We start from the raw sequence: 25,867 nt of genomic DNA, 5'->3' as shown, positions 1-25,867 counted from the left end.
AGTCGGGAGGACAATGCGAGAGCCACAAAGCCCAGGCATTACCATAGTCCCATTCAGCGTCACGACAAAATTGAGGGGAGTGGGAAAGGCCTCCGAACACAAAATCATCAACAGGAGAACAACTCAACCCAACCCTCCGCCGGGGAAGGACGGGGAGAGCGCCGCGGCAGCCAGCAGTGCCGGGCCACGGGGACAGCCGCAGCTCCGACGGGGAGGGTTAATCCCACACAAAGACAGCTCTTTTTTTTCTTTCCTTTTTTTTTTTTTTATTTCTTTCCTTTTTTTTTTTTTTTATTTCTTTCCTTTTTTTTTTTTTTTTCCTTCCAGTTCCACACTAAAAAGTTTAGTAAAGCTTATTTCTAAGTGAAACCGGAGGTCCGCATTTCACCTTGTGGGCAATGCCCTTTTAAGGTGAACAGCCCGTTTTGTTTTGTTTTGTTTTGTTTTGTTTTTAAAAAAAACAAACTCTAAAAGGCAATCACAAGTAACCGAAACAGTTGTAGAACATTATAAATGAAGAGATTCATTGTTTGGTTGTCCAGAATAATAAGTATGATCAGATTAGGATATCTGTTAACCTGTAAACCCATAGCAAGATGAGCCAGAAGCTTATCTAGGAGATAAACTGTAATTTCCAGAGAATAAGTTCCTGACAAAACCACAGCTAAAGCAGCCTTGCCTATCACCTAGGTTGATAGTCTCCACCATTGTACAGCAGGCGAGTTAAAAAACAATTACAAGCTTTGCAAACAATTAAAATACGCAAGATGCCAGCATTCAGACGGGGATCAGGGTTTAAGTAACCCAAACAGAGCAAAATGATTCAAAATCTGCTTTTGACTTTGATACGTCTCCACTGTTAAACAAACGGTTTAACTTACTTCGCCTCTGTATTTTACCTTCAAGAAAGGATTCATAACAATCCGTACAGAAGGACAGAGCTACACGTGGTAGCATAAAACCCACGGTTAGTTCAGGCACACAGTTTAAGAATGGACTGCATGAAAAAACCTGAGTACAAACTGACTTCAAAAGTTTCATTACCTACAGAGGCAGAGGATCAGGAACTAAAAATAACAAGGAGATACTTGGGAAGAGAGAGGAGAAACCGAACGCTGTCTGGCGACGCTGTCGGGTCACACTGGAATTGTACGTGCAGAAGAACACGGAGATGTGAACGCGCAACTCCATCCTTTCACCTGGAGGACCACGCGGCTCAGCGCCACTCGGGAAAATCACTGACCGATTCACCACCATGTCCGCATGCATAAAAAAGATAAAATCTAAAAGAACTGCACTTTCACCTGAAAGATCCAAGAGCTGAGATCCACATCTTCTTGAAAAAATTAATACAGCATGTATTTGTGAATGATGGCTCATTTGCACAGCAATTCTTATAGGTTTTGTTCCGATGCTGTTCCTCATTTGTGATGATTTTTACCCTTCAACCTCTCTTCTGCATAAAGAAAAGGGCGCTGAAGCCCATGGTACACCACAAGCAGGTTTGGTTTTTTTTTTTTTTTCTTAATTCAGAAGTTGATTTAAGCAAAGTTGTTCATAAACCAAGACATTAAATGCTACAGTGTGAACATTTTGAGGGAACATTTCTCACAGAAATTAAAATGGGATTTCTTAACTTTTTAACCTAAAATTCAGAACAAATAGCATACAATTCAAATAGGTGAAAGAAAAATCTCTTTCCTCTCTAAATAGTACACTGACACACAAGCTTACAAAAATATCAAATTCTAACTAAAAGAACGTGAGAAAAAAAACAGAGGAGTTCAGTTGCTGCAGATTTGTTCTTCTTTGTATGGTTTTACTGTATATTCCTTTCCTGCCTGTGCAGGGGCAAATCACGCCTTAAGGTGCCATGCACTCAGACGCACAAGTGATGTGCTGTAAAAGCAGTATCTTTACAGGGTTTGAAAGGTGGAGATTTCTGTCTGGTTGGGTGGACAGATGTATTTTATCTGGAAGGAATATTCTTCCAGTCTTTCAAGAACTGTGCGGATAGCCGAGGTCTGCATACCCGCAGAAGTCAGGGTTACGGACTTTGCAGGTCAAAAAAAAATGTCGTCATAGCTTGTAATAAAAAATGGACGTGCAGTCGAAATATTTTGGGTTAGCGTCCACCATATATACACTACGCTAACTTTTATACACAAATAAAGTTGGTAGAAGTTGTTTTTCTACCTGTTATGGGCGACACAGGAAGAGCCAAGTCGAAGAATTAAAACAAACCCCCGAAGTGATGGAAATGAAAATAAAGCGTTTATTGCACATATAGAGTGTGCCACACATTTACAGGAATACACACAAGTTCCACCTGTGCATTCCTATTGTCTATAACTAGTCATGATTTAAAGACACCGTTAAAACAAAAAGAGGGAAAGATCCACTTGGATTACAATGAATCCCTCATTAGGCAGAGACATTAGTCATTATGCTTAATTTTCTCACTACTGATAAATATAACAGGTTAAGCTCCTATCTTTCAAAAATGAAGCGGCCAAATAGCTCTCAAGACTATTAATTTATTTGCTTAGGTTTTGTGTTGCCCTAATCATACTATCTTACTCATCTTTTATCTTTTTTTTTATTTAGTTAACTCCTTTCTGAAAGACTATTTCCAAAGTACCTATGGGAAAAAGTATTTTTCAATAATGTTGCTGTAAATGAAAAATTCTTTGAGCCTAAGGAAAAGAAAATTAAATTATCATCTTTGAATGCTATAGATGTTACTGAGAATCGTTATTTTAAGTTATTATTAATGCCTAGCATTCGCAAAGTAGTACGAGAAAATGTCAAGGAACAACTTAAAAGTGATGCAGGCTGAAGAGCAATGCAAGAGGGAAGCATTATAAATGAGTACCTTCCTATTGCCTAAAGTGAACAGTCTGTAGCTGGATATGAAAAAAAGCAGGACTAGACTCTCCTTTTGCACAGTTCATTTTTTTACAGCTGACCTTCAGTTTGCTCAAGTATGTAACATCGCCATAGTCTATTCATTTCCCTGTAAAAGCAGATTTCTCAAGTATACATTATTATGTCTCTGAAAAAAGTAAATCTTCTTTAGTCAAGCACCAGGAAAAAAAAAAATATTTAAGAGATCACTGCGAAAGGATGAAATTGAAGCATGAAAAATGACTGGCTACAAACCAACGCAAACCCACACCCAGTAACTTCTCGTATATAAGTATATTGAGAAAAACAGAACTTCAGCCCTGGTCTTTGGTAACTTTCGAATAGTATTACTGTCTCCCTTACTGTACGCTCTTCCACAAAATTGGTCATCACAAATCGTCAAACCATTTCAGAGCTCCTCTGTTTTACTGAGAAGGTGGATGGATACCCGCGAACTAATCGCTCTACCTTCAACGCTGACCCATTTCGCTGTCTCTTGGACGTTTCGGGTTACCCAGACAAAAAGATGGCATCGTCTTTTGGGGATGGGAAGCAGTTTCACAGTTTTATCCTAAGAAACTCAAAAAAGCAGAATATTAGATTTAAGTGATCCTGCCTCTTCACAAGATTAATATCGTATGGCATGCGGTTTTCCACGGTTCACTGGAAAAATCTTATTTTTCCGGATTCAGGACAATCAAGAATTTCTTTTCCTACATCAGTCAGAAGACTCTAGAAACTTCAGCTTCTGCTGTAATAGCAGTACTAGGAATAAAAAAGAACTATGGACCTTTTCAAATATCATTAGTACTCAGTGTTCTTTTCCACAAGACAGAGCAAACTGTGTAACACTACAGATGGGTGAACTACAGTATCTTGAGGGGAAAACGCAAAAAAACCCGAAAACAACCCAGCACAAAGCATGTTTCCCTATCAACACCCACCGTTTTCGTTTCACTAAACTGGTACGTGGAAAAGAGTATCAACACTGAGACACCGGCCAGGGTGTCAGGAGAAAGGAGTGTCATTTTCAGGCTTGCCACAGATTTTTTGCGTAAGAGGCTTAATTTCAGCGCACCTGTTACTGCGCCGTGGTTACCACTACATGTAAAATGTGTTTAATTCCTTTCTTCTTCCCTTTCAGACTCTTCTCAGAAGTGGGACTACACGCACCCATTGCGGTAAGCACAGTGAGTTCTCCTGCCTTAGCTGCAATCTCCCCACAAATGTAACACAGGGCAAGTAAAATAATAAAAAATGTACTTCAAAATAAAGTGGTTCAGTGTCAGATTCACAATCATTAGCTCAAAACGGTCTAAGCACCATCGTTCTGCAGAGCTGGCCAGAAAGACAGACTCTGGCCACAGAATATTTCTTTTTAATCTCAGCATTTCTAAAGATTTTTTTTTTTCTTTTCATCCAAAAATTCAGAAAGCTGAACAGCCCTGCCAGAAGTGGAAGTATTTTGATTCTGAAATGTTGACAGCGGGAAGAGCAGGTTATCTCTTCATTGTTGGGCCTTCAGACAATAGTGACCTCTGCTAGTTCAACAGGCACTTCAGTACGTGCAGTTTGGATGCCACCCATAAAAGATAGTACCAAGAACAGCAAAGGTTCCCAAGCATAACCTTGGGTCAGTCTGCGGAGGTCTGGAGGGCTTCTTCTTCTTCATGTCACCCAGCCAACTGGCAAAGCCTTCTCAACTCCCTTTTTCTCCCTCCGGAGCCTTGTCTCTCCTCCTGCTCCTTCCAACGAGCCATGCTGGCAAAGCTCTTCTCTTATGGGCAGCCACGTCCCAAGCCGCTGGAGAAGGCAGCGCAGCTCTCCACCCTGATTACTATCAGTCAGTGAAGGACCACGTTTGTTAACTATTTCTTTTGACGCTGACAGGCAGAGCATTATTTTTTACTTTTTACTGGGGCATGTAGCGATAGGACGAGGAGGAATGGCTTTAAACTGGAAGAGGGCAGGTTCAGATTGAACCTTAGGAAGAAGTTTTTCCCTGTGAGGGTGGTGAGGCACTGGCCCAGGTTGCCCAGAGAGGCTGTGGAGGCCCCATCCCTGGAGGTGTTCAAGGCCAGGCTGGACGTGGCCTTGGGCAACCTGGGCTGGGGGGAGGTGTCCCTGCCCATGGCAGGGGGGTTGGAACTCGATGGTCTTCAAGGCCCCTTCCAACCTAAACCATTCTGTGATTCTATGATTTTCTCCCATCAGTTCTCCCTCTCCATCTGGACAGGTTACATTAAATTCTCATTGAAAAACAAGGATTTCCTGGCCTCCTCTACTGACTTTTCCCTCGTCTTTAATGTTTGCTCACTTTTCACCACCACAACCTTTCTCTCCTGGCTTTATATTGCTATCACACAACCAGCTGGGTTTGTATCACTTCCTCACATACAAGGGATAGCAGCCATGCTCACCCATGCACTCTTTTCACGAGTGGAAAAATACACTCTTTGTTTCCAGCTTTTTAAACTTGTCCTTCATTTGACCAATTGAACTGATTTTTACATCCTCTGGAGAACCGGTGTTATTCAGAATCCGAGTCTTTATGGCTCCTCCCGTCACATGGTATCTACAAGATATTACACAAGGTCGTCTGCTTTCCTACTTATCTTGATTAGAAGGTCCTCGCCATCCCTCTTTGTGAGTACCCCTTCAGCACACTGTGTATGATAGCTAGTGGAGTTTGTAAATCCCATAATTATACTTGAGAGGTCCAAAGGCATGTACCGCATTGCTGTTAGCACACCATAATCATTTTATGTAACAGCTGTAGCCTTAATCACCCCTCAAACAAGAGAAGGTCTCTTTTGGGACCTGTGGTTAGATAGGTCAGCACTGAACTATTGCGGGATAAGAGTCTGGAAAAGCCTGGGAGCCGTGAGTCAGAACTGAGCCTGAAGGCCTTGTCTGACGTGATCCCAGCCAAGACTATCCAAGAACTGGACAGCAATCAAGTTGCTGCAGCACTGCGTGACTTTATGCGTGGCCAAATGGTAAGTCACAAAGTATGATGCACTGCACAGCTGAAGGACAAGCGACTCTTAACTCATGCTCAACAACCCAGCTACTCCAGCGATCATCTCTGAATGTCACATTTTAATGCTTAGTCTCTGTCCTCAGACCAGTGGGTGTTCCAGCAACTCTTAGTCTACGAAATATCAAGACATATGCACATTCGGAAAAAAAAAAAAAAATATTGGAAGGGAATACAAAATGAATTTCCAGAACAGATTAATTGAATGCAAAACCTGGTCAACAGGAGATACCGTAAAACTTTTATTTCTTACAAAGTAGCTCCGTCCTATTACTCAGAAACTGACATAACCTTCTGACCAAAAATCAAACTATAAGAACACGGACTTCAGTCTAATTCATCAGGTGAACAGTGAATAGTACTCCAACACAGAACTTTTATGGTTCAAGGCAGAAGAATTTCTTGTTGGTGGTCTGCAATTTGATGATGAAGGAACACTGACACTGCAGTGAGGGATGACTGGAAATCAACTAATTGGCTAATCCTCGAGGCTGACAAAATTCTGATTACTTTCTTCCCACTTACTTAGAACTTTACCAAACTTTAGCTATAATTTATAGCTGTTGTTTGCCTCAGGCTGAGCTGTGTTGGAAATTTCACAGTAAACAGTGAGAAAGAAAGTCAGAATACAAATACATTGGTCTGCTGATTTTACAAAAATCTAGCAAACTTTGCTATGAAACACTGTAGTGCACCTGTTTTTTGCAACAGGGATTTGAAAGTTGGCTGGGATTAACTCCTCCCATTCCCTTAAGATGCAATTTACACATTCTCAATAGACACTTCTTAAATTTTAGCAGCTACAGTATACAAAGACTTAACGAAGCAAGTCCTCGCAATGCAGATGAAGGTCTGCACTCGCTGAATTCAGGTCTGGACACGTGAATGGAAAATATGGATGTGTCCCTGACTCACTGTGTTCCCTGTGCACCGAAAAAAAAAAAAACAAAAAAACAAACAAAAACATGGCAGAAGAAAGCTATTCCACACAAATTGAAGAGGAGAGGAAAGAAGAGAGCAGGAGGGAAGGCAGGCAGTCATTTGGACGTGGATATTAGGACACAAAACAAAGGTCTGGAAACTGGCTGGAGGGAACAGAAGACAGAAACAGCTTGGGGGGTTTACTTCCAAACCAACATTAAATTGTCCCGAAATGAAAGTCCGAAAGACTACATTTCTGTTCTCAGTCGCACTTTCTGACAAGAATAGCGATGCTCCAACTTGCTCCTCAATCCAAAATGCTGATTTTACAGAAATTCACACAACACACATCCCATACATAATTTTTAAAGAGAAGTGGAACTGAGACTACTTCTCCAGACAAGTATGACCTTCTACCACCAGCCATAAAGATGTATATCCGCTTCAGAAATTGGTTGGGAAAATGCCTACAATGGGAAGTGTTTGAAAAGGTACTGCTTTCCCATAATCCATTTCGTAAGAAAAACAATGAGTAGTTTTGCAAACTGAAACATCCTTAAGGCAAAATATCTGACTTGAAATAAATCAGCCTCTTTCTTTGTGTATTTGTGAATACACCCAGGAATCACGTTTTGTTTTCCTAAATAGGTCGGTGTTTGATGCAACTGTACAATACTATTTATCCACGACGTTTAAGGGGAGGACTCCAGCCGTAACTGCCAGCCATTATCCCCCAAATATACGTCAGGGTAACAATAGCCAGAATTTGATTTCAAAATACTAATAATGTTTCATTAGCAGCTCAGAATGTGGATAAAGACTGTACCAGTTACTGTACCAAGGTAAAGACCTCCCCTGCTCCAGGAAAAAGTAGGCTGTATCCTTCGAAGCAGATGCGTAACTTTTTTACTGTGCAGAACATTAGTGAGGAAGCTGTAAGAGCACCGCCTTTACTTAATAATGAGGGTATAGGCATTCACACAAAACAGTAGAATATTCTAAACCAGATGCAAAATACAATTACATATCATCCTTCCTAATTCTGAGGGCTCTATTTTGCTACCTGCACGTTCATTAAACTGATTATATTCAGCTTTGCTTTTTAACTTCATTTTTAAAATTAAATGCATTTAACACACATCAGATGGAGTTACTTTTAAACAACATAACGCCACGACTTGCACAAAATGCACGCAAGGACTGATGCAAAGTCTGCATCAGAACCTCATCAGCCTCCGTGCATGTACTGATCCCTTGGGTCGTGTCCCTCCCCATCCATAACGACAGTATTATAACTACCGCAAGACATCATCGGAGGTGGGAAAAGAAAAAAAAGCAACAAGTATGTTCCAAAACTTGAAAAACCCCACCATCCAAACATCTTTTTCACACCTTAAAATCTTTTACAGCCAACCTAATAGAGCTTCCTTTTTATTCCTTCCTAGAAGGCTTGGAGAATTCTCTTCCCAGTAAAGAAATTAAGAGTGGTAAGAAAATTTTTCCATTAAATCTGTTGCTGGATTTAAATAGAACCTTCCTGAACTTCAGACTTGTGTTACTCCAGAAGGAGAAAGCGGAAGAGAAAGGTGAGGACTTTACAGTCTTTGGTCTGAAAAAGGGTGAAGAAACCCCTCCTGGTAGGACGTCATAGAGGATGTCTGGAATGGTGTAAATCCCAGGGGCCGGGGGGACACTGGGACAGAGCAGACTGCCTGCTAAAGACTTTACCTGCCCTGACCCGCAGTTTACAAGCCTGGCGTAAATCACTCAACTCGTACTTAGTTTGGAATGACTTTATCTCGGGGAAGGACGGCCGTACAAGGCTTGCGCAGAGCTGTCTCGCTGCAGCTTCTCCAAAGGACCGTCCACCCAGGACCAAACCTCACCTCACCCTTGCGAGGGGTCTCACCGCAGAGGAGAAGGATGGAAAGCCACATAGTCCCCTCTCACCTCTCCAGGGGTCCCCTACCGAACAGGGCTGGGGATGCCATCGGGGCTGATGCGGGAGCTGCCGCCACCGCGCACCAGTTTGCAGGGACCCACCTGCCTGGGCTGATAGGCCGCGCACCTCTCACATGCACAAAGTCTGGTTAAAAACGGATAAGAAATAGGTCTGCTGCCAAACTCAGCATTTACAGTGGTGTGTCAACACCAACTTCATAAAAAAACCCAAACAAACAAACAAAAAAAACAAACAAAAGGCCAAGAAGGCCAATGGCATCCTGGGCTGTATTAGAAGGGGGGTGGTTAGTAGATGAGAGAGGTCCTCCTTCCCCTCTACTCTGCCCTGGTGAGACCGCATCTGGAATATTGTGTCCAGTTCTGGGCCCCTCAGTTCAAGAGGGACAGAGAGCTGCTGGAGAGAGTCCAGCGTAGGGCAACTAAGATGATTAAGGGAGTGGAGCATCTCCCTTATGAGGAAAGACTGAGGGAGCTGGGTCTCTTTAGTTTGGAGAAGAGGAGACTGAGGGGTGATCTTATTAGTGTTTATAAATATATAAAGGGGGAATGTCATGAGGATGGAGCCAGGCTCTTCTCAGTAGCAACCAATGATAGGACAAGGGGTAATGGATTCAAGCTGGAACACAAGAGGTTCCACTTAAATTTGAGAAGAAACTTCTTCTCAGTGAGGGTGACAGAGCACTGGAACAGGCTGCCCAGGGAGGTTGTGGAGTCTCCTTCTCTGGAGACATTCAAAACTCGCCTGGACACCTTCCTGTGCAACCTCATCTAGGTGTCCCTGCTCCGACAGGGGGACTGGACTAGATGATCTTTTGAGGTCCCTTCCAATCCCTAGCATACTGTGATACTGTGATACTGTGAACAACATTTTGACACCGCCAGTAGCATAAATGTGACCGCACCTCAGAACATTAAAAGAAATCTACACTTGTAAAATTGATAATTATGGCCTCTTCTTTGAATTTTCATTTTTTTTTTTTAATGTGGACATACCATGTTAGAAAAGCACAGACTTAACGAGAATTATCTCAATGAATATAGATGTTGACTGTCACCACAGTAAATACCTCATATTTTTGACACAGATCCAGTTACAGGGAGCAGTAGGCAGATTTCATTTAACTGAGCACACGGTGCAGCAAAGATATTTCTCCAGGTTCTATATAGTTTTTATAGGGCTACGTCAACTGTCATTCTTATGCATCATTTGTTTTTAGAGAATTATTACCTATTCCTAACGAGTTCCTTACTTACAAGTCTTTCAATAAGGATGTCCAGAGGAAAAAAACAACAACGTACCACAGCTACCTCAAATTAAATCAAAGTGCAAGTCAACCTGTATGACATTTGAAATACTATTATCTTTGAGTAATAGACAGTATAACTCCTTTTTAATACAGCATAAATTACTGGGTTCAAAGGAAACAGTAATCTGAAACAGTACTTTTTCAGAGCTGTAAAACATGATCAACATTTCCAAAAAAGAAGTCACGTGCAGTTTCCAAACCCAAAAGACATACGAAATTAACTACAACTTTCCCTGAATGCCACATATCTTATATTAACATTTAGAAAACCGAAAAGTTACAGCCAACTACATAATTAAGATGCGTTTATCTTTCTCTACAGGCACACGCCTGTACTTGCATACACACACACACAGACACTTCAGGAAGCAATAGTTACAATTTGAAAAATGTAAACTAGAAAAAAAAAAAAAAGCTGAAAAAAGTATTTTCCTAGCTGTAAATGTAAAACGATCACAGCATAAAACTACCACCATGTTGGATAAGTTCTCCTAAATTCACCTCTTGAAGAGGAACACAGGGACTTGAGAGAGACATGAATAATGTTTAAAAAATGCTCATTACGTGGCAATGGTCACAAGTCAAACTAACAGATACTCATTTTGATTGTCTTTGGTGCCTGAAGATTATTTTACATTGGAGCGCTTGTCAAATCCTACGTAACCTCCTGAAGAAAATTTGACAAAAGTAAGGCTAGAAATGAGTGAGACCTGCGCCTCCAGCAGGAAAACATTAAAGCGTTTCTCTTTGCCTGAGAAGGGAGGCACCGGAACAGCTCAGCCAGACTCCCTCCCGCACGCGGTGTTTATTTAAAACTCCCTCTACTCTCTTGTCCTCATACCTGTACGAAACTGCATTTAGAAAAACAAATTGAATGTACGGAAAACCTCACAGGACGGACACCTCGGGTAGAGAAGGCGAACGTAAGGTATGGGATGGGGGAGAGGGGGGATTAATCTGAACCAAAGACAGCTGAACACTGCTCTTCTAAGGAAGGACCCGTTTGAAAATAAGGCACAAATACCGTTCTAACGCGGGGAATAAAAACACAACGAATGAAATACGAAGAATGCCAACATCAGTGAAAAAGACCAAATTAATGACACTCTTATGACACTGCTCATATAAACAAAGCCAGTAAATGTTTGATTCAGCATGAAGTATTAATTAATAACTGATATTTTAATCAGTTGTTAGTAATAGCTGTTTTCAGTATTTGTTTGACAATAACACACTGTATCATTAAAGTGCAATCCCCGAATCCCTTATTTTTGTCATCGGCTGGTATCAGCTGAATCTCAGCGCTCAGACAGTCCTAAACCCAGTATAAATATCACCGTTCGCCAAGCCGGGCTGTCAAGCCTTGAAGATCCTGTATCTGATCTCAGCCATGCGTGATGCGGAAGGCGCACATTCCACATGAGTAGCTCCCGCGCCGCACGGAGAAGCCTGCCGTGATCAGCATGCAGGGGCTCATTCCAGAAGACTCAATCGCACCGCCCCCAGCGCTGGAGGAAGAGTTGGGATTCGAAACACCGGCTCAGCTTCCGAGGGTCAGCACAAGCTCAATCACCTGCGCGCCGAAGCGGCCTGAACGTTTTCTGCCTCTATTTTCCAAATTATTTTTAGAGTAAAAAGAACGCTGGCTTACTGGCTAAGTGTATACGCTCTCAAGGAAAACTTAAAATGGCAATGAGTGACTCCTCGGAATAGACTTTAAAATAAACGATGATACTTAACACCTTCACGTTTTTAAGGGTTCTTATTCATCAGAAGCAAGCAACAGCCTAAGACCACACCACTGTTAAGTACAACTCCTTCACAGCTAAAAGAGCGATTAATCACTACCAAAAAAAAAAAAAAAAAAAAAAAAAGTGACAATTAAGTTGTTTTCCCTCGTGTATCAGCAATTATTTACACCCAAGCTTCATTCTCTCTTCTACCCTCCAAAGCGATCCGAAGTCTGACTGCCTTTGGCATAAGAGAGACGGAGGCTGCGAGTAGCGCACGACATATATACGAGGTTAAGCCCTCCGCTACCTGCGGCAGCCTCTGCCCCTCCTCGGAGGATTAGCGCCGCAATATGGTACAACAAATGGTTGGGAATAAACAAGATGGTACTCCTGGAATTCCCCAAAAGCAATCACCCAACTGAACAGACGCAAAACAGGTTTACTCTTTGAATGTTGCCGAGATGAAAGGAAACTAAAAACTCATAACCCCACGATTAAAAAAATGCAGAAATCACCTATGCTTTGACACGTTTAAAAATTCTTAGTGTTTTCTAAATTTAAAAAAAAGTTAATCAACATATAAGGGATTTTCACTGTTCCGTGTCTCTAAGGAAATCACTGAAAATGGAATAATTCCATTTTCCTAATGACATATTCCACACCATTATTTGTGAAACACTCTCACTGCTTAATTCTATGTAAAAGCAATTTTTTTTTTTTTTTTTTTTTTTAAATAAACCTTTCCTATGCAACTCAACATTTCTCCAAAGGGAACACTGAGCAAATTGCCTGGGATGGGTGATAATAAAAAAGCAACACCATTTACTAATTTTGTATAAGTTATCTGCCACCCTAGAGACTCCTTGGAGGGGAAGAACATGTCTGAATTTCACCTACAGTGCCACAGGCACAAAGTGAGAGAAACTAAACAAGCACATCCTGAAGGGAGAAAAAACGCCTGCAGCAGCAAATGACCTACTACATACCTCGCTCTCAGATTTTTTGATGTTATAATTTGTTAATTTCAGGAAAAAAAGGACAATTACCCACAGTTTTAGTTTGTTCTAGCAGAATTATTAAACTTTTTAAAGTTTTTGATCAAAAGTGACACGTATCGTTCAAAAGATCTGTGTATTTTCAAAAGATTACAATCCCGAGTACATTTGCATGACAAAGCCTTTTCCGTATCTATTTCCTTATTACCTGGAGCAGCAATGTGCATTATTAGAACAGTACTAAACTATTTAAGGATAACGCATATAAAATCTTTATTTGAATTCCTATGCATTAAAGTTAACATTTTCCAGCTCGATGCACAGTAAGCAAAAGATAATTTTATTCAAATATGCATTTCATGGTATGAATAAGGAAGTGTTCATCTCCCCATTGAATTGGCAAGTCTTTTAAGTAATGATTCATTTGAAAAATCAACAGGGTATTGGCAATTTAGCGTATTATTAAATACACGCATATACCACACCTATACTGACGTACATGTAACACCACTTCCATGATATACATACCACATACACCGCGTATACCAGACCTATACTGACGTACATGTAATACCGCTTCCGTGATATATACGACAAAGAATACGATTTACACATTGTAATGCATTAGGGTTAGTTAGGTGATGGTTTAACATCTAATACATAAGACTAACGACAATTTAAATATTTTTCAACAGGCACCAAATATTTTGAAAGAGGCACTAAATATTTTTAAATGTTAGTGAGTTAACTTCTTTAAAGGATAAAAAAAGGCATATTGCTCATTCCTGAATTAATATGCTCCTGAACAAACAGAACAAAGTTGTCGGCTATTGATTTTTTTCATGCAGCAAACTGAAGCTTAGCACAGTAATATGACAATTAATATGTCAACTAACGAACAATTAGCAGTTCACCCCATCCTATATGAGAGCAATTTTAGTAAGTTAAGATTATCCCTGTTAAAATTACATTTTGTGAGGAATAAAAAAAAAAAGTTTCCATGCTTCTCTACGTTACTTAGTGCGGTGCCGCTCTCAAAAGTCGGTATTACCACCATCATTGACAGGATCGCCCCAACAGAAATTGCCAAAAAACCTATGAAAGTTATTCTAAAACCTTTGTTTCATGATGATGCAATCATAAGATAAGCATAGTTTATCACACACACGTGAAAAACACCGGCGAAGTTCCCATCCCAAACCGCGAAGGCAGTGGTGGGTTGTGTGAGCTGAGGAGTCACCTACCACAGCTTTACCGGACCACCCCACCTTGAAACGTGAGACACAACCGCTCTATCGCACGTCAGCTGAGATGAAAAGTTACCCCTATGTACTGCTCTTACATAGAAATAAGCGCAAAGCCATGACACTTCCAAAAAAAAAAAAAAAAACCACAAAGAATTTTCTGAATCAAAACAACTTCATGTTCTTCTAAAGAGGGCTCTTGCAACGTGGTGCGTATAGCGCAAAACCCAAGCCACAATTAACCACTGTATTTCCAAGTACACTCATACTAGCACGTATTTCCCCTCCAAATGCTACGCATACCACCAATTCAAAATAAAACAATATACTGCAGATCCGTACCACAGCAGAAAGAGCCGCACTGCAATTCCCGAGCAATGGGAAGGTCGTGGTTCCACAGCTGGTTTCCCACAGGCATGTCCTCAAAACTTCTCCACACGGGAACAGTCAGTAGTACGTTGCTCAATTGAGCCTCGTCAATACTTTATTGCTAAAAGTTTTGTTAAAACTCTGCATGTAGAATATTCTCTATCAAATAAACCCATATATTTTGATATAACCCATTAGAAAATACAATGTGGTACTTCTGAAGAACGTCTCTGAAGTCCTGCTCAGCTACCGTTCAGAGTGGTGTCAGCGATTTTCCTTTCGTTCAAGAAAAATGAAAAGTGCAACTAAGTAAATAATTAATGAAGGGTAAGAATCTTTTACTCCAAAGCCATACATGCATTATTTATCAATATTTTGTATGGTACACATACACTACACTGTGTATTGAAAGCACCATTCTTAGTCAGGTTTTAGAGTTCAAAATAGCTGCTTCAACAAAGAAGGTGATGCGAAAAAGTCAGAAAAACAATACATTTGCCATAAACCCTGAAATTATGAAACATAATTAATGCAGAGCGAGATGAATTTAATTTCACAGTAAACTGTTCGTCTCTATAGAAATCAATGACCCTATGCACCGGATGTTCATTTAATGCTATTTAGATCTAATTTTTAAAATTAGTTAATGTATGTTACGTTTTGAGCTTATTTAGTAGGGTTCAAAGTTGCAAACGTTCCCCGTTAGCTAAAACGACTATTTGCAGAATAGGTGCGTGGGTAGGAAAAGAGAAACCCAGCAAATCTAAAGTTGCATTTTTGTGGATAATTTAATCTCCGCTCTCATTAGACTACACAGACAATAACACCCTACAAAATCAATGTACTGGCTTAGGTAGGTGACGCTATTTTTGAAGCGGGCCAATTCTGTAATACTGCGCACATTTAAACAAAAGCTCACAGTTTAAAAAACAAAAGGGAGGGAAACTACAATAGAAGTGCAAACCTGACCTCTCCCTCCTCTTTTCTTTCCAAACCTGGGCTACTCAAGAATCCTCAACTAATTATTCCGTTTTATTGATGGCGCTTTTCCCAAGGGAAGTTATTTAAAAAGTTTAACCCCTGAGCAAGTCGTGGCTTCTGCTGCCTTTGAAAGTGTCAAGTGCATTGATTATAACTGCAGGAAGTGTTACCTTCTACCCAGAGAATCTCACCCTGCACAATCTTAAACACTGTCTCTCTCCCAAAACGGCTTTGATTCAGCAATTCAGACCGCTTCAGCTGATATTAAAGGCAGAAGCACCACAGAAAAGGGATCAGCAGTTAAAACGAAATACAAAGAGGGGGGAAAAAAAAAAAAAAACAACCAAAAAACCAGATCTTGGATATAGTACCACAAAGCTTGAGAGAAAAGCAGATTTGAAAAAGACATCAGAGTGACTAAAAAAAGAACAACATGACAGAAATTAAACAAGATTTTTATGTTCGCCTTCTATGCATTTAAACTCATCTCAACCTCTATTGAAATTCCGATCATACCCAAACCCCAAGGCTTTTGACATACTTTCAAAAATCCACACCCCCTCTTACTCTTTTCTAAGTCTCCAGAGTCACTGTTAGGTATCCAACAAGTTGAAGGGAGGGGGAAAAAAGAAAGAAAAAAAAAAAAAAAAAGAAAAAAAGGAAGAATCCTAATATGCATATGATAAAAAGGCCATTTATACTCTTATTAAACTTTGTTTCTAAAATGATTGTGATTATTTTAAATATTCAGTGCGTGTTCTTAACCCCATACTTAGGCAGCGAAAAGAATGCTTAAATAGGGTTTTTTTTTGGGGGGGGGTGGGGGGGAATAAAAATATTCAAGCCACATTTATCCAAATATCTTGAACAGCGATTTTCGTAGGTCAGTGACAAAGTAAGAGCAAAGTAAAGGAAGGTGCCACGGGGTTCTGAAACACGACAGCCAGCAGAATGAAGGAAGACAAAGCCACCTGTAAGTACCTCTGCATCATCAAATTAACGTGGGGCAGAACACGCTAAGGACGCGATGCACGCAATTAACACAACAACGGAAACGCGCCTTTTGGAAAGGACGCGCTGAATTCCGAGGGGTAATTGGATTTTCAGAACCACAAGTGGGTTTTTTTTTTTTCCCCCCAGTTCAGGCATGACAGGGCCAGAAGGTAATGATACGTCTGCCATGATGCAACAAGCAGACCTGTCTTCTGTCAAGAGTTGAAATCATAAAGGAATAAGCTGTCGTTAGCAACCTCTCTCCAAACAGTAGAGCTGTCATCTCGCCGTTTTCCTCTGCTGGCATGGGGGCTGGTGGGGGCTCACACACCCTGTCAGTTCAGTATTAGCCTAGGCTTTTAACCTTTTCTTGAATTTCTGACTTAATAATTACTGACCCCCTATACGGCGCGTTCTGCATTATTGCGTACCTTGTGATCAATTAACGCTGCTTTCAACTGACTCTGCAACTTCTCCTCCGAGCTGCTGGGAGATGGGTATTTCAAATCAGTATTTGAGAGATTTATCACTTCCTCACAAAATGCGTTAGGAGGAATTAAATACATTGCTCTTTAAATTGTATTTCCAGAGTACAGTGTATTTTGTGCCAATTACACGTAACAAATTATTTAGTAATCCACTGCAATTTGTGTTAACGTTTTCAGAAAGACCTCTGAAGATCATCCGACCAGCTGTGTAACTTTTCTTAACATTATCTCTGCAAAAGTAGGAGTTGTAATTACAAGTTTTCTCTACTAAGAAGTACTTTACAGGCAATGTTATTTATATGGTCTACCAGAATGAATAAAAGAGTCAGAAAATTGATATTTGAAAGAAAACAATATAGCACATTATTGTCCGTTTTAGTGCAATTTTACTTCCAGTAAAATATTAGAATGCTCAAATAAGATTATGATTTTTCTGGCATTGTAACTGACTATTAATAAATAAACAAAGTATTAGCAGCAATATACTTAGGAGACACATAAAAAGTACATAAATATTAGTCTTCTGCAGAAGAACTCTAATTGCAGTGAAAAGCCAGCTCTCTTTTTTTCCCCAGAAAGTGTCACTTCTCCGTCTTACTGAAAGTATGCTTAAAACATATAAACTATAAGACAAATATTTAAATCTGATATTCCTAAAATATGGCCACTAGAATGGAGGGGACGTTGTCTAACAAGATATTCTATGCTTAAAAGCCAGATGCAAAAGTTTTTCAGAAGGAATTCTTGTTCCCGTACTTTAAAGAAAGCATAATCTCTTCACAACGATGTGTAAATATCTCCTTTTGGCACTCGGTGACTTTTACAAAATGGAAAGACTGGAATGTGTTCCCATACCATCTACTGACCAGTAAGGTTACCAAATGACATAAGAGTTACGGCGGGTAAATTTACTACTGTTACACTGAATGACTTTGTTGTTCCATTCAATTTGAGTTACAAAACCAATGACATCTTATTGCATGCGGAAGAAAGTAACCACTCTCAGCAGTTCTCGGGAAAGATTACCGACCTCATAGTTTTCTACAAATGAATGATATTAACATGAGTGAATAAATCAAATATTCAGACCAAAAATATTCTCAGTTACAGAGATTGTTAAGAAAATGCAGTAAGAAGAGTAGGATAAACACAAGAGAAACTCGAAGCTGAAAATAGTGTTTTATCAGCCATTAAAGAAAGATTTCTGCAGTTGATGCCCATCTCAAGAAAACCTTTTTTTTTTTATTTATTCATGGAAAGTCAGATTTTTGGGTGCTGCTGCATTTCTTCTGAAAAACTCATCCAGGTTCTTTGAAGAAGCTATTTTTCTGGTGCTGTTACCTCTATGTCAAGCATTAATTCTGCTTTAAATAATAATAAAAATATCTAAGCCATCTCAAAGTGTGCTGAATTGGAAACGAGGCAACAATTCTTGGGTGGCTTTTAAAAAAATATTTTTAAAAAAATTAACTGCCAGTTGCTGTGGTCGAATTTTATCAGCATCCTGGGGACCACAGCTATCTTAGGTAACAAATGTACTGAATTTCCAAACACACAGAAAGCATCCAGCAGTTTCTCTGTACTCGTGCAGTATGCCGATGTCCTCTCTATCCCCCAGAGGAAAGGTATCAAAGATAAGAGTACTCCAAAGTTCTCCTCCATGTCCAAACTTAGGTAAGCTGAGCTCCCGTTTCCCCAAGGAAAAAACCTCCCCTGTGAGTAGATGAACTTCAGCTTCTCCTTGCCTAACACTCAGTGGACTTCAAAGCACAGAATCCGCTTCTCCAACCCCTACAGGACAGCCCCTGCATGCAGCAGTAGCCAACCTTTGCCGCCCTTCTTGCTTGTTCCCCTGTACCACTGGTATCACCGCCACATGTCCCAGACAAGTCTTTGGACTACCACCCATGTGGTCACCACCCAGCAGCGAACCAGAGACTCATCATAACCTCCTCCTCCTACAGAGCCCGGTGGCCGAGCTTCTCACAGGGAACTTGGCAGCCCCCGAACGACCTAAATGAAACCCGGAACATAAATCCTTAATTGTTGACACCCCAAGTAAACGTCCTCATAGCATCATAGAATTCTCTAGGTTGGAAGAGACCCTTGGGATCATCGAGTCCAACCACCTACCCTACTCTACAAAGTTCTCCCCTACACCATATCCCCCAACACCACATCTAAACGTCTCTGAAACACATCCAGGGATGGGGACTCAACCACCTCCCTGGGCAGTCTATTCCAATGCCCGACCACCCTTTCTGTGAAAAATTCTTTCCTGATGTTCGGTCTAAACCTACCCTGGTGGAGCTTGAAGCCATTCCCTCTTGTTCTGTCATTAATTACCTCTGAGAAGAGACCAGCACCAACCTCTCTACGGTGTCCTTTCAAATAGCTGTAGGGAGTGACGAGGTCTCCCCTCAGCCGCCTCCTCCTCAAACTAAACAGTCCCAGCTCCTTCAACCGCTCTTCATAGGATTTGTCTGCGAGGCCCTTCACCAGCTTCGTTGCCCTCCTCTGCACTCCCTCCAGCACCACCATATCTCTCTTGTATTGAGGTGCCCAAAACTGGACACGATACTCGAGGTGTGGCCTCACCAGTGCTGAGTAGAGGGGCACAATCACCTCCCTACTTCTGCTGGCCACGCTATTTCTAAGACCAGCCAGGATGCCGTTGGCTGTCTTGGCCACCTGGGCACACTGCCGGCTCATATTCAGCCGCTTGTCAATTAGAACCCCCAGGTCTCTTTCTGCCAGGCAGCTTTCCAGCCACACCTCCCCAAGCCTGTAGCGCTGCATGGGGTTATTGTGGCCCAAGTGCAGGACCTGGCACTTGCCCTTGTTGAAACTCATACCATTGATGTTGGCCCAATGATCCCATCTATCCAAGTCTCTCTGTAGAGCTTCCCTATCCTCCTGGGAACCAACACTCCTGCTTAACTTGGTGTCATCTGTGAACTTGCTGATGATACACCCTATGTCCTTATCGAGATCATCAATAAAGACGTTGGACAGAAATGGTCCCAACACTGAGCCCTGAGGCACACCACTTGTGACCGGCCGCCAGCTGGATTTAAATCCACTGAGCACCATCACTGAATCAAAGAATTTACCTCTGTCTCTCACCATCTCCTCCTGGCGCTGCTTCAGTCATTATATACATGACTAAATCATAACTTACTTCACTGTATATATGACTAAATAATAGAATCATAGAATCATAGAATGGTTTAGGTTGGAAGGGACCTTGAAGACCTCGAGTTCCAACTCGAGGACCTTGAACCTCAAGTTCCAACCCCCCTGCCCTGGGCAGGGACACCTCCCACCAGCCCAGGTTGCCCAAGGCCACCTCCAGCCTGGCCTTGAACACCTCCAGGGATGGGGCCTCCACAACCTCTCTGGGCAACCTGTGCCAGTGCCTCACCACCCTCACAGGGAAAAACTTCTTCCTAATGTTCAAAATAACTGATCTGAGAAGAGCCTGACTCCACGGACAGTGAATGAGACACTGATGCAAAATGTACAAGAGAGATTAAAATTCTTCTTCTAATCTACCTTTATTAATTTATATAATTTACATTTATTTATTTGTAAAAGGTGGAATAGCTTCAGTGCGGTATTATCATTAAAAGTGGAACAGTCCCTCATTCCCAGAGAAGGGACTTGAACTTCAGTCTCTGACACGTCAGATGACTGCTGCTGTCAAAAATCAGCACTTCCCACCACAGAGAATTTCAGTAGAAAAGTTCTGTTTTAACAAAACAACAAACCTATGCAATATTCATTTCCTACCATATTCATAGGAAGTTGCCGTGGTTTTTTTGTTTTGTTTTAAATATCTTTCTAACATGTATTTGTTACAATTTAATTAAGCTTTTCTTACTGCCTTACTGCTTTATGTCGTCACATTTGCCCACTTTATACTTGTTTTTCTAAAGTAGATCTTTTCCTACGGTGTTTTAATGTATTTACACATATCTGTCTCTCACATTATATACACTTTTCTCCCCCCTCCTTTTCGTACAATCTGTTCTCTATCTCGTCACTTGTTTGTTCTCTTCTTCTTTCATATTTCAAAATCTCTTTTACACGACTAACACACATTAATCTTACCTCTTCACATAAAACCTTGTAAGCTACTCCCGACACCTATAACACAACAGAATTTGACATAAAAGATGGAAGGAGAAGTATTACCTACCGGAAGCACCCAGGTGAAAAGAAAAAACACATTTCTAGCTACTCAGATTCCTACCAGGACATTTCTCCTTGGATCTTTTCTTTCCAATGCGTATCAGCCCCAATTCAGTAGAAGCGTGATAAATTTTAAGCCTTTGCATCACTCCCTTATTTCATACATGCTTTTCTCTTAAAGTTGTTGGTTTGTTTGTTTGTTTTTCCCCCCTCAAAGTGTTGCACCAGAAAGAAATAGTTTCTTTTCTTCCCTTAACTTCCTGGTAGCATCAGTTCATCCTGCTCGATCCACTGCTCACTGGTAACTCCAGCTTTTACATCCCTGTTTTCAGTTTTTCCAAGAAATAAACTGGAACTTGCTTGTGGTAGTCTCATCATTCTCCGCAGGGAAAAGCAGTAGAGAAAAAGGTACAGTTTTGACCTACTTAGAGGGTTTTTTTTGTTTGTCTGTTCGGTTTTGTTTTAAGGAAAACAGAGGTGACATTTCTGAACTAGTTTTTGCACAAAAGACGTTTGAGCACTAGTTTTTACTTTTTTTTTTTTGTTTTTAAATTAAAAGCTAGTCTCCAGCAAATTTTTTAAGCTACCTGCACGTGTTTCACACTCACAACAGATCGGCAGAATTTTCAAATCCTAGATATTGTTATCCACTTCAAATTCACATAGCTTATTAGGAAAAAAAAAATCCGTGTTCTCCTGTCATCAGCACTGTAATCTTATGCTTTGATAAGGTCTGCTGGTTTCATTCAAGGATGAAACCTCTTCATAGAAGAAACAGTGGAAGATCAAGGAAAATAATTCCTTCCTTCTAACAGGCAACATCGTATGAGGAGTTATCACAATTTTCATTCAGGCCATTTTCCGCCCAGACCGGTCATTTTCATTTCATAAGAGACAAGAAGTACCTAAATCAACTAGAGGATTGAACACCCGAAAACCCAGGAAAGGATGCAATTTTTATTATTATCAACTAAAATTGGAGTCCTTATACTCACTCTACCATCATTTCCTGCATTTGGAAGAGTAATTTATATGATCTGTACATGAAGTAGACATGATATCAGCGTGTAACTATCTGCATTTTCTTTTCAGCCACAACATAATGATTCCAAATACCTTCAGTGGAGTTCGACTTCCATAAAATACTGCCTTATCTGACCAGATATACATCCAATGCCCACCACGGTGATTACAGGATATGGAAAAAAATCACAACACATTTTAATCTTCATTTTGCATGAAAAAAATAATTCCAAATAGTATGTGTTCTAAACACGTAGTTCATTTACCAGAATTTTAAGGTGCACAAAAAGGGAGAGTGGGTTTTACAGTAGCAGGAGTTACTTGACTACAGAGAAAAACAACTTTACAAACCACGCTAGGAAAGAAGGAAGTCAAAAGTTAAGAGCACAAAGTCCGATATCCTGACGTGATTCCCTTTTTTAAAAGACATTTTTTCATCAAACTCTTTGGGTTTTTCCTGTCTTTTTTAAAGCAGCATTCAAAATGCAGAAATACATAATCTGTTTATAAGGACAATAACCGTCTGAGGGAACAGAGGTCTGACCTCTGTCACCCTGGCACAATCATTGCGTAAAATAAAAATAACAGAACACAAAAAAGGACTATAACTCCCCTTTACTAGAAATACTCTGGTAAAGATTATCATTCAATTTAGGGACAGTATCCCAGTTTTAAAAGCTCAGCCTCTCATGCTAGCCAAGACAGAGGCATCTCTAGAAAAAAAACAAAAAACAAAAACGCAGGCATGTAAGCACCGCTATGAAAATGTCTTTGCTTTATTAGAAAAAAGGAAAACATGTTCGAAGAGAACCATTTTCTATACCGAATACTTTAAAGCCATCTGCAAAAAATTCAACTTCATTTAGCAAAACGTGCAATAATCACAGTGACAACGCTGCTATTTCGAGTAGAACATTAGCTTAGGTTGGTAAATATAATAGAAATAGCGAGTCTTAAATAGGCTTTTCTAATGTTTACAACAGGAAGTTTCATTTAGGTAGCAAGACGCAAGAGAGGAATTACACCTACAAAGGTCCTATGTTAAAAACATGACACAAGTTGTGCATTGTCTCTCACGTAGAGGTTAATGTAACAAAACAGTGTCCATAAAATGTAAATGTTTTTTACTGTCAAGTATTGATAGGTGAATCAGAATGAATCAGTATTCAGTGCAAAACTGAAAAAGACTGTGCCTCTAATAAATTCAGTACAAGCCTAGCAAAAAAGCCTGCTGTTATCATGAAAGCTCATGTTATCATGAGATTACAACAGACGTTGAGTGAGAATACGTACAAATTTAATGAAATGTAAAAGAAAACACTTCAAATCATAACAAATTGCTGTAGTGCCTTCTATTGCATCTCATCGCCTGCTAAGGGCTCTTGTCACGTTAGCTGCCGTATTAAACTCCGCGGCAGTGCCGCCACAACAACACGACACACAACTAAAACTTCCTTCTACCGTAAGAGAGAAACTCGGTTCTATTAGGAAAAAAAGTTCTGAAAAAAAAAAAAAAAAAAACAAACAAGTGAGTATTCCCACCATAAATGAAATGATCAAATTGATAATTTGAACACTGTTTAACAAATTAAAACGTCGCGGAGCTCTTCATACGCAGGTACACACACACACGTGCACACGCACACACAGCCATACCTACGTGCACTCTCACTTACCTCAACAGCTCTCTTTATATACGGTATCTGCGTGCCACTGTCCAGGTCTTCGTTAATTATAAGCCTCCTAGCCCACTGACCCGCTCTGACAACGCCGTTACCGTGAATTAGCACCAACAGCTTATCAGGATTTGTTAATGCGTCTTCACTCATAAATATAAAGCTCTTTGGTTCACTCTCAGTCGCGTCAACCTGCAATCACAGACAACGCACACTTTTATGCATCGATAAAATTGTTTGAAAGAACATCTGTAGGTATAAAGTTAGCCACCTAATTGATATAAACAACTTTCACCGTTTAACAGCTGCTTGTATCCATAATGTAAGGAATAATGTGTGCCCAGTACTAACGAAAAATAAAGCAAAAGCTAGTGTCGGTGCAACGTAACTTCCAAGTCACAAAAACATACCACAGCTTAGAACAGTGACCCAAGGGAGAATGAAATAAAAAAAAAAAAGGGGTAAAAAGCACGATAAAGCTTTGAAACATCAGTTGTTTGCAGAAATTTACTGGCAAAAAAGAAAGTCCATAAAAGAACAATTTGGGGGTGGGGGAAATCAAGTAATTTGTCACCTCTGATGCGCCTGAAGCAACAATAAAAGTCTTCCATAATACGAAAAAAAATCGTAGACAGTTCCACCTCGGCCACCTCAACATAAATAGCCAATAAGCTGCATATGAACCAGTGTTGTAAATTTCTCTATTATAAATTTAATAGGATAGGCCTAATAAAACATAGAAATCCAGTTTGGGTCTAAATAACGGTGTCATTAAGAGTCCTGCACCGGGGCCAGCGCTCAGCTGCTTTGCTCCAGGAACAGACCAACAACCGGCTTTGATATTCAGAAAACCACAATCTAATTCCAAGTTTTGCCCTTACTCTAGAGAGTAAAGTACCACTTTTTGTGCAACAAAAAGAGAAGTTCTATAAAACAGGTCTACGCTTGGTTTGGCAAGCCCGGCTGAAGGCAGAAGAACCGCGCTGGTGTAAACACTGCGAGGACAGAAAGAAACTGTCTACTCATTCTTCTCATTCTTCCCCTTCTACCGTGTGAATATGTAGAAAAGGAAGAACAGGACAGGCACATCTCCCCGTCCTACCGACCTCCGCACCCCACCACCCCCACAGGCTCCCGGTGCATCTCCCAGGACCAACCCTGGACCGTCTCACGCTCCGCGTGAAGCAGCGACGAAAAGCAGGTCAGGGCATCAGCCGCGCGTTGAGACAGGAGGAACGGCCCTTTGGATTATGTCAGCTTTCCTCTCGTACGCGGGCATGTATTCTTAAATTACCTTTACTTTAGGAAAAATTAATTCCGTGTGAACCTCCAGGCTTTTTGTGATGCGAGTCCTACCTAATGTTTTTTTAGTGAAGTCAATGAGGCCACTTGAGCAAGAGGAATTCCAAACTGGAAGAACAGTCGTGTCTCTCTTCAGCATCTGCCGTCGCACCAAAGACCTTATTTCCCTGCTCCGAAAATGACGTCACATCTCACGTGCCTCCGCTTGTGCTTTCTACACCAGGAAATGCACTCACCTTCTCTCACACTTTGTGCGAAAATAGAAAACGTAGTAAAAACTGCTTTCTATTGAAAAGAGTTTTGAATATGTAAGTACAACGGGTGTGAGACTGGGGATAGTCAGGTCACATTGCCGCTTCTGAAGCAGCGGCGCTAACACCTTAAAATTTAACATGGCTTAGGTAAAAAGTCAGACAACACTAAATCTCAGATAGTATCTGGCAAGATGCCGTTGACTTCTGCACATAAACTGAATACTTACGATAGGGGAATCAACATAAGACATTGTGAACTTGTACTTCAAAGATACACAAATTAGGTGTAAGTTTTAGGATTTATAAACTAAGGTGCTTTTTGTATTTAGGAAATACTAGCACTTAGTAATCATGTGTACTAGAAGATATAACCAGTTCATACTTCTGTAAATAGGTTCCATTTTTTAAAACGCTAAAAATATCTACCAGGATCATAAAAAATAACCCCTCATTTTCTTCCTCAATCACACTTGGAAAC

General features: G+C 40.6%; 1 protein-coding gene across 5 annotated transcripts in view; it reads right to left on the bottom strand.

Moving 5' to 3' along the window:
- ARB2A (ARB2 cotranscriptional regulator A) overlaps positions 1 to 25,867 on the bottom strand; it is a 273,602-nt gene that overhangs the window by 189,543 nt on the left and 58,192 nt on the right. For 4 of the 5 annotated variants that reach the window (XM_082497496.1, XM_082497498.1, XM_082497499.1 and 1 more), the window contains one exon: positions 23,834 to 24,025. The exons of the other annotated variant lie outside the window; for it this stretch is intronic. In XM_082497496.1, coding sequence (XP_082353622.1) covers positions 23,834 to 24,025 — 192 coding nt within the window. The remainder of the gene's footprint in view (positions 1 to 23,833; positions 24,026 to 25,867) is intronic. 5 annotated transcript variants of the gene reach the window in all.

This window comes from Vanellus vanellus (assembly GCF_965231255.1).
Source record: "Vanellus vanellus genome assembly, chromosome: Z".
Taxonomy (NCBI): domain Eukaryota; kingdom Metazoa; phylum Chordata; class Aves; order Charadriiformes; family Charadriidae; genus Vanellus; species Vanellus vanellus.
Note: the sequence above shows the minus strand (reverse complement) of the source record. Positions and strands in the feature narration are given on the sequence as shown.